The sequence below is a fragment of the Thunnus maccoyii genome, chromosome 7, assembly GCF_910596095.1.
Source record: "Thunnus maccoyii chromosome 7, fThuMac1.1, whole genome shotgun sequence".
Lineage (NCBI taxonomy): Eukaryota > Metazoa > Chordata > Actinopteri > Scombriformes > Scombridae > Thunnus > Thunnus maccoyii.
In genome coordinates, this window is record NC_056539.1 from 23,813,882 (window position 1) to 23,823,445 (window position 9,564).

At 37.2% G+C, this 9,564-nt stretch overlaps 1 protein-coding gene across 2 annotated transcripts in view; it reads left to right on the forward strand.

Annotated features, from left to right (window-relative positions):
• The window catches only part of myo1f (myosin IF), a 29,922-nt gene extending 22,084 nt beyond the window's left edge, over window positions 1-7,838 (forward strand). For both annotated transcript variants that reach the window (XM_042417630.1, XM_042417629.1), the window contains 9 exons: window positions 83-197; window positions 286-455; window positions 682-827; window positions 3,693-3,839; window positions 3,927-4,075; window positions 4,256-4,318; window positions 4,521-4,731; window positions 5,574-5,734; window positions 6,793-7,838. In XM_042417630.1, the coding sequence (XP_042273564.1) occupies window positions 83-197; window positions 286-455; window positions 682-827; window positions 3,693-3,839; window positions 3,927-4,075; window positions 4,256-4,318; window positions 4,521-4,731; window positions 5,574-5,734; window positions 6,793-6,869 (1,239 nt within the window). In that variant the 3' untranslated portion in view covers window positions 6,870-7,838. The remainder of the gene's footprint in view (window positions 1-82; window positions 198-285; window positions 456-681; window positions 828-3,692; window positions 3,840-3,926; window positions 4,076-4,255; window positions 4,319-4,520; window positions 4,732-5,573; window positions 5,735-6,792) is intronic.
• Window positions 7,839-9,564: the final 1,726 nt, after the last annotated feature.

A 9,564-nucleotide genomic window follows, 5' to 3' on the forward strand; every position in this document is an offset into this window, starting at 1 on the left:
TAACCTAGAAATATAGTTTTTGGATTGTAGAGGGAAATAAATCATAAATGTAAATTCCTCCCTCATGCTGTGTGCTCCCCAGCTGTTTCTACTCGAGGAGATGAGGGAGAGGAAGTTCGACACTTTTGCCAGGATCATCCAGAAGTCCTGGAGAAGATACATCGCCAGGAGGAAGTACGAACAGATGAGAGAGGAGGGTGAGTTACAAAGACCTCTATACTGTTCCTACCTGAGTGCATGTTTTCAGATCACGATTCTAAACATTTGTCCATCCTTGCAACACAGCTTCTGACATCCTGTACAACTCCAAAGAGCGGAGGAAGAACAGCATCAACAGGAACTTTGTTGGAGACTACCTCGGTCTGGAGCAGAGACCTGAGCTCAGACAGTTTCTGTCCAAGAGGGAGCGTGTTGATTTTGCTGATTCTGTCAATAAGTTTGACCGCAGGTTCAAGGTGAAGCTTTGTGCTATTGTAAAGAATGAAGGAAAAAAAAAAGGTCTTGCTAAATTCTGTTAAATCTGGCCAATATTAAATGAGTTAGAGATGTGACAAGTCTTTCCTCTAAAACATGTGACACGTAAGATGTCTCTTTGCACCAGACCTCTTCCCCGAAGCCACAAACAATCTTGTTCTCCTTTTCTGTCAGAGTTCTCACTTCTTTTTTTTTGTCACAACCCAGTCCATCAAGAGAGATTTGATCCTGACCCCCAAGGGCATCTATCTGATTGGTCGAGAGAAGGTGAAGAAGGGACCTGAGAAAGGACAGATAAAAGAGGTGCTGAAACGAAAACTGGAGTTTGGAAGCATCAGTGGTGTCTCTCTCAGGTAGGAAAATTAAACATTGATCTTACGTGCACAAGAGTTACATTACCACAGTTGCTAATGGTAACATATGTGGTTGCTGCTGTGGTGAAAAGTACAAGAACTAGCGTGCTGCTTTGTCGGTCGATAACCGAGTTATGAGAAGCTACTGTTGAGAGTAATTATAGCCTGATGAACATAACGTACTCAACTGGAAATTCACAGAATTGGTCTTCTTCTTTTACTGCTTTACAAGTAAACAACTTGACATTCTCAGAGCCAGTTTCACATACGTGATAAGATTTTTCTTAAAGCTAATAACATCATGCTTGATTTAAATTGGAGACATGTTTCTGACACTTTTATTCAGAGCTATCTCGACACGTAATGAACCTTAACCCTGAGACGAGTGCCTCTAGAATCATAACAGTTCTTGTAATTGTAGATAAATATGTTTAAATGGGTACCACATATCTAAATGAATAGGGATCCGTGCATACTTAGTGACTAATACTGCTACTAGTACAACAATATAATAACAATAATAATAATAAGTTTATTTATATAGCACTTATCAAAACCAGAGATTACAAAGTGCTTTACAAGGACAAAATGAAAAAGAAACAGAAGAATACATAAATACACACATGTGGATACATTTATCCAAATTGAATAAGGGAAAGAGGTAAAAATACATTTTCAAAAGCAATTTTTTAATGGAAAAAGCTATTTAAAAGAGGTCATTTAAAAGCCTTTTGATAGAAATGTGTTTTCAGAAGCGATTTAAAAGAAGTACTGACTTTGCAAGTCTGAGTTCGTCAGGAAGGTTGTTCCCTAACAGCACAAGCTTTGTCACGCTTAGTCTTACACCTTGACATGGGAATGCCAACATGTCTGTCTGAGAACAGGATGTGCAGGTCTTTAAGGGACGAGTAATTCAGACATATAGTCTCGAGATAGAGGTGCTTTAAAAGTCATGAGTAAACTCTTAAAATGATTCTGCAATAAACTGTTACCCAGTATAGAAACATCAAGAGGCGAGTAATATGATCTTTTCTTGGTTTTTGTTAGTAGTCTGGCTATGAATTGTTTTCTGTTTTATTATATGATATAATTTCTGATTTATGATAAAAGTCAGATTAGGCAACACTTCAAGTGTTGCTCCAGCTGCTTTCAACACTTCAGACACTTCAGCTGATACTTTATTTCAATTGTTATACTTGAACACAAGCTCATTTCAGAACTAGCTCCTTTCAGCAGTAGTGGAAGGTAACTCAGTACATTTACTCAAGTACTGTACTTAAGTACAGTTTTGAGTACTTTACTTAGTGCTGCTTTATACTTGTAATAGCACTGCACAACATAAAGATACTCCATTACATTTAAAAGCCCTGAATTTTTAAAAAAATTACATAAAGAACCAGTGTGGAGGATTTAGTGGCATCTAGTGGTGAGGTTGCAGATTGCAACCAACTGAATACACCTCCCCTCACCATCCCCCTTCCAGCGTTTAGGAGAACCTACTGTGGCTTCGAAACTCATGAAAACGTAAAAAGCCCTCTCTAGAGCCAGTTTTAGGTTTGTCCATTCTGGGCTACTGTGGAAACATGGCGGTGCAACATGGCAGGCTCCATGGAAGAGGACCCGCTCCCTATGTAGATATAAAGGTGTCACGAATTGCAGAGCAGGTTGATGTAAATGCAGAGACAAGAAGCAGGGCTGAAGATTTTATTTATCTTTTATTTCTGGGATTAACAGAACAAATCAGAGCTAACTGGGCAGAACAGACAACTTGACAAAGACTGAACTGAAAACTGAACTTAAATACAAACTGAACTAATCAGACAACAAGGAACAGGTTGCACAACACAAGGGGCTGATAGGCTGGGAAGACACTGGGAGCAGGGAAGGGCTGACGAGACTGATATAGGGCAAGTGTGAAGGTGACAGCAGACCGGGGAAGAACACTGAGACAAGGGCAAGGCTAGCAAGGATGAAGGGAGTACATGAACACAGGAGGAAAAACACAGGGCAAAACAGAAAACCAAATATCCAGAAACACAATGAGTCCAACCAATAAAGGCAACCTAAGTGAAATAAAGCCAGAAGTCTTAAAGTCCCTCAAAAAGTCTAACTCAAAACAAGCCCTCGCATTCACAATCCAATCTTCACAAAACAGAAAAGTCAGTGGGCATTCGTTGTAAAGTAACAAAAACACGACGCTTCTTATTTTCAGGTGATTAAACATTATTGAAAACATACTTATGAATATTATGTTCAATTTCTGCCAAGTCTGTTCCGCTAGATGCCACTAAATTCTACAGACTGGACCTTTAAGTAAGCATATAAAAGTATCAGTTGCAAAATTTACTTCAAATATCGAAAGTATAAGTACTCATTATGCAAATTGTCCCCACACCCCAGATTTAATGTGTATTTTTTTGACACTGATCAACAGAAAAAAGACCCTTTAATGTCAAAGTGAAATCAGATCTTTACAAAGTGATCTTAAATATATAAAATATAAGCTACACCATCTATTTTACATGTAAAATACTGATCTGAAAAGTAACTAGTAACAATAGCTGTAAAATAAATGTAGTGTAGTAAAAATATTTTCTTCTGAGACATAGTGGAGTGGAAGTATAAAGTAACATGAAACGTAAATACTGAAGTAAAGTTAAAGTACCTCAAAACTAAAGTACTTAAGTAACAAAAGTACTTGAGTAAATGTACTTTCTACCACTGGTTTCAGTTAGAGAAACTCAACATGTTAAGTGACAGTGACAAGTGTTTTAATGTTTCAGCAGTGGTGTAAATTTCCCTCTTCAAGTTTTATCACTCTTTATCTCACTTTATTAGCTCTTAACGTTGTGTTTTTGTCTTCAGTACGAGACAGGATGATTTCTTCATCCTGCACGAGGCCCAGTACGACAGTCTGCTGGAGTCCAACTTTAAGACAGAGTTCCTCAGTCTGCTCTCTAAACGCTACGAGGACGTGAACAAGAGAAAACTGACAATATCCTTCACTGACAGGTAGAGGATCACACACACACATACAGATTTTATTTGCATAGAGAGTCTCACACACACAAACCACTAACATACAATCTCACCACCCAGACTAGAGTTCAGAGTGAAGAAGGAGGGCTGGGGTGGAGGAGGCTCCAGGGTGGTGGTGTTCCAGAGGGGGCAAGGTGACCTGGCCCAGCTCAAACCTGGAGGAAAGACCCTCACCATCACAGTAGGGGACGGTCTACCGAAGTCCTCCAGTAAGTTAAAAGAGATAATGAAACAGTGCAGCCTTGAAATAAGGACAGGCAAGACAAAATGTATAGAAAATGTCATGCATATGAAGAAATATTAAAAGAAAAGATTACAAAGATGAAAAATGTTACATTACATAGATTCCTGTGTATCTAAATGTTGTAACTGAACATTTATTTCATCAGAGCCAACCAGGAAGAGTGCTCCACAGTCTCGTGGTGGCGGGAGAAATCACATGGCCAACAGAGGTATCTATATCTACATCTATATATCTTACTTGAATGGATTGATAAAACCATTCCAAACTTCACTTTCTAATTTCAAAACCACATTTGTAAGCAATGAGATGTACTTTTAGCTTTAAGATTTTCATTCAGCGGCAGTTAAACTGAAGTCCGAAGGTTGTTTAGGGGGTTAATCTTACTGTTATTCCACCTCGTCTCTCCTCAGCGCACCAGAATGGAGCAGCCCCATATTCCAGAGGCCATCACAATCAACAACAATCAGATATCACATATTCCACCCCGAACAAACAAGGCCGGCCACCCAGTGCAGCCCTGCCTAAACTGGGTTCCCAGAAGGCTCCCAGAGTCCCAGCCCACAACCAGTATAACCAGGGAGACCAGGACTTCCTTAACGTGCCTGATCAGGGCATGTCAGGGTAAGGCAAATGAAATATATTTAAAAAAAAGAAAAGAAGGGATGAGCACAGCTTGTGTGGGTGGAGCTGATTAGTCACTAAAAATCATTGCATACAAGCAATTAGCTGTGGCGATACAACAAGGAGTGGCGTAACGCTCACTGAACCCAAACAAATGAATGCAAGCCAACGTAAGGTAAATAAACCTGTTTAGTTCCAGGACAATAAAGCATTAAAAGGTCCTTAGTATCACTTTCTTATCAGCCCCCTTTATAAAAGGTTTATAAGTTTCAATTAATGGTTTTATTAATGGCTCATGATCATTTACTAAAACTTTATAGATAAGTTATCAATTATTAATAAGAGTGCCTGAATTGTCCAGTTTTGACATTTACCTTCTAGAGGAGGGCTGCAGAGAATCTGGACCAAAATCCATTTACTAACAATTTATTAACAGCCACAACTGCAGACTAGATGGATTAAAAACAAACACGTTTTTACTCATTAACATTTATAACAAAAGAGTTGATGAAATATTAAAAAGTCAGAAATCAAATTATTACCAACATGTATAACTGCATTATTATCAAATAGAGAGTGTATTTTCACAACCATGCAACCTAAAATGTGTTCCTTTATATCTGATCTATAAAGTATTACTAAGTGGTTTGGTCACAATTAATAAAGTTATAACATAAAGCGTGCCTTATTAGACAGTTTTTCAATTAAAAAAAAGATATAAAAACACATTTTCCAGCTCTGTGTGTCTCTGTGGACACTCAGTCTCAAAGAAACTTTAGTAAGAGTTCCCGTCTTCTTCAGCTCCTTTGATCTCTTTGTCATTTTGTCTCTCGTTGTCACAGGAAGCAGAGGAAAAGGAGCATCAGTAAGCGGCCCCCCCCTGCTCCTAAACCTCAGCCTCGCCCCCAGGGCCCCCAATGCAAGGCGATATATCAGTACATCGGCCAGGACACGGACGAGATCAGCTTCGAGGTCAATGATGTGATAGACCTCATCAAAGAAGGTGCGTGTGAACTATAAGGAAGCAGGATGGAGAGTGAATAGTGATAAAAAATAAATGATCAGGGCCTTGTTTCCTGACATTTCAGCCAGGAGAGATTAAGAAATTATGTAAGAAGATGGAGAGGAGGACGATGACAACAAACACAAATTGGCAAATCAATTGCTGAATTAATTTTTTGCATATGTTGGTTTAGTTTTAAAGTGCAGTCTTAAAAATGTACAAAAACAATAAGAACTTAAATAAAACATCCTCCTACGAGTGTTAAGGAGTCACTTGTTAATCTACGATCGTTTCTAAGAGTATCTGTAGTTACTTTTGCTTTTGCTTTTGCTTTTTGGAAACATCTGTTAAGCTTAAGAAGGTTTGTAAAATGGATTCTACGATCATCTTAGCCTTAAATACAGCCCTACAATTTTTCAAGTCATTGAAACAGGTTTTTCTTGCTGTAATCATTCCTCCTGTTCATACTGACCATTAGAAGATCCCTTCATAATGCACTTACAATGTAAGTGATGGGGGCAAAAATCCACAAGCCTCATTCTGTGCAAAAATGTTTTTAAAAGTTTATCTGAATCTAATATGAAGCTTCATTAAGTAGATATCTTTCAACATTACAGTCCTTTTAGAGCCTCTTTGTGTTACTATACTTCCACTGCAGCTCAACAGGGAAACACAAAGAGGGAATTTGATATATCCACTTGATATGACTAACTCAGACTATCAGATAGACTTTTAAATGCATTTTTTCACAAAATGACTGTGTGGACACACTGTGGATTTTAGCCTCCATCACTTACAATGAAAGCGCATTTGAAGGGGATTTTTTAATAGCCAGTATGAACAGGCGTATTGATTACAGTGAGGAAAAACGTCTTTCTCTGTTCATGTGGGCACCTGACTTTTGTTTTAAGACAGACTTGAAAAATTGTGAACCTGTCCTTTAAGATGCTTTTAGGAAATGAGGCCCAGGACTGGCTCTGGCAGATATACAATAGCTTCTGTGCTGTAAAGTGCTGCTACTGGTTAATGATAATTTTCTCTGCTGCTTCCCTCTCTAGATCAATCAGGCTGGTGGACGGGCAGGATTCGAGGAAGGGAAGGTCTCTTCCCTGGTAACTATGTGGAGAAGATTTGACCAGGACTTGATCGATCCTGGTGGACATATCTTCATCTATTAAGAGATACATGTAATTTGCTGAACCAGCATATACTGTTCGCTAAACAAACTGCCTGTGAATTGTTCATGGTTGTATGGTAGATCTTCACCCATAATGGAAACAAAGTTTTTCAGGATGGACTCTGCTGACATTTGAGCCTCATATAACTTGTTTGGCAGCGTGCTGTTGTACAAGTAAAGCACAGGAGACATCGCTCTTATGGTCATGATGGTTAAAACACAGATCCACTGCAAAGAGCTGCTCAGGTTTCATCTCCGTCCTTGTCTCGGACTGAATAACCTAGCAACAAGATCTTTTGCAACAGCCATCTTTGAGCCATCACACGACTGAATATAGCCTCCAGCTAAAGTTACAGTTCTGATAAAAAAGTGACCTTGAAATACTTCATTGCTTCCTTGTGTCTATAGAGTTTACTGTAGACGTTTTTCTCCAGAGTAAAATCCAATACTGCTCAGTATTCATGATTAAGGCAAAAGCAAAAAATCAAGTAATGGTATACATTTGAAGATTTATTGAATATGTGAACTTAAAGTGAACTTAAATGTTATGTTTGCACTTGCTTCCGACTAATCAAATAGTTTTTTCACTTTAAACAAACATTTAGATTTTCTGTTCATGACTCTTTACTGATATCAATGGCATTTCTTTGTATGTTATCACCTCATTAAAAACAAATTAAATATATTTTCATATTTTTTTTACCTCAAGGATGTTTTCACTGTCCTACAATTGGTAAGAGCATCTATGTTACTGAAGACTTTTTGAATATGTAAACACAAAGGAGTGACTGCATAATTTGAAAGTGTTTATTTCTGTGCCTTTTTTTTTTTTTGCAAATCTTTGAATTTGTGGTCTTGTCAAAAATGTGATGTTTTTCACAGTCAACATATATTTTTGTTTATGAAGAAAATAGTAAAAAAATAAAGTTGAAACTTACATTGATTTTGGTTTTTTTGTGGTTATTCTTGAACTTGAATGAAAAAAACATGACAGGTACAGGTAATAATACATATAGAGGGGTTTAATTTATGACACTTAATCAATGACACTATTTCTTTCAAAAGATTAAAATAAATCTGTCAAAACAAAGTTAATTTAAAATATATGAAAGAAGGACAGCAGCCAGTTCAATAAGAGTCAGTAGAGGAAGGTGTACATGTTGCTAAGACTTCATTTGAAGCTCTGCATCCTGCAGTAATTGGATTAATCAAAGCCTCGTGATTGGTGCGACACACCTGGTTTTCTCTTCGTATTTAGGTCCTTGAGAGAGCTCATCATGGTAGTGTGTGTGTGTGTGTATGTGTGTGACCATACATAATTTCAGATAATTAACACAACACATGCAGCAGTGGAACATAACAAAGTTAATTTATTCATGTACTGTACTTTTAGGTAGTTGTAACTTCAAGTTTGAATTACTTTAGTACTCAAGCTCATGCTACTTTATACTTCTACTTCACTATATTTCTGAGGGAAAGATCGTACTTTTTTAAATTTCACCATTTATTTACCTCTCAGATTAAGATTGCATTTGTAAAGTATATGATTGTGTGTTGTTATAGATTTAATGGTACCAATTTTCTGATAAGACAAAGTTTGATGCAGGATGAGATTTTCCACAACCTGGCAACCCAGAGGTTTTTCTTAATTAATGGCTTATAAATTAACTATAAAGCAAAAAAAGTAAATGATTTATTGAGTTAATAAGGGTTACTTATCAGAAGGTGGTACAGATTTATCTTCTTGTTGTTAGAAGTAGCTCCACCTTGTCAACATTGAAATGCTGTTTACATGTTGATACATCAGTAATAATGTTCTCATAGTGTAAACATGATTAATAAAACACTGAATAGTGCCATTTTGCATAATGATGAGTAATTTTACTTTTCATACTCTAAAAGATAGGTTCACAATTTTTCAAGTCTGTCTCACAACAACAGTCGGGTTCCCAAATGAATGTACATACACGTTTTTCTTGCCATAATGACTCCTCCTATTCATACTGGCCAATCAACGAGCCCTTCATAAAGCACAAAATACACAGTCAGTGCACTTCTGTGCAAAATGTTCTTAAAAGTTTACTTGAAGCTAAATATGAAGCTTCAGCCATCCAAATGAGTCAAATCAAGTCTATCTTTCAAAGTTACTGACTTTTTAGTGCTAAATTCTTCCTTCTTGTTACTATCCTTCCACTGCAGCTGAACAGGAAAACAAGTCTGTTGAGACTTTTTACTAAAAAGACTAACAATGGAAGATATCCACTTTATTTAACTCTAACTTTGACTGCTGAAGCCACATATTATCGTCAGATAAACTTTTAACAAAAAAAAGACTTTGGATTTTGTCCTCCATCACTGACATTGAAAGCACGTTTGAAGGGGATCTTCTAAAAAAATTGTGAACCTGTCCTTTAAGTATAGGAAGTAGGGATGAATATTTCTATTATCACCACATTTGTAACACATGTATGAAACAATTACACACATAGTCATATTTCCATCACTTAAGAAGACATTATATTGATTTAGATTAATCTCCAGGAGACTTACACTAACCTTAAACCAAGTCTTCATCCTAAAATGTAATAATCCACGTTATGGGGTCTGACTTTGGTCCCCAAAAGGAAGAGGAGTCTCCATAATGTGACCGTAT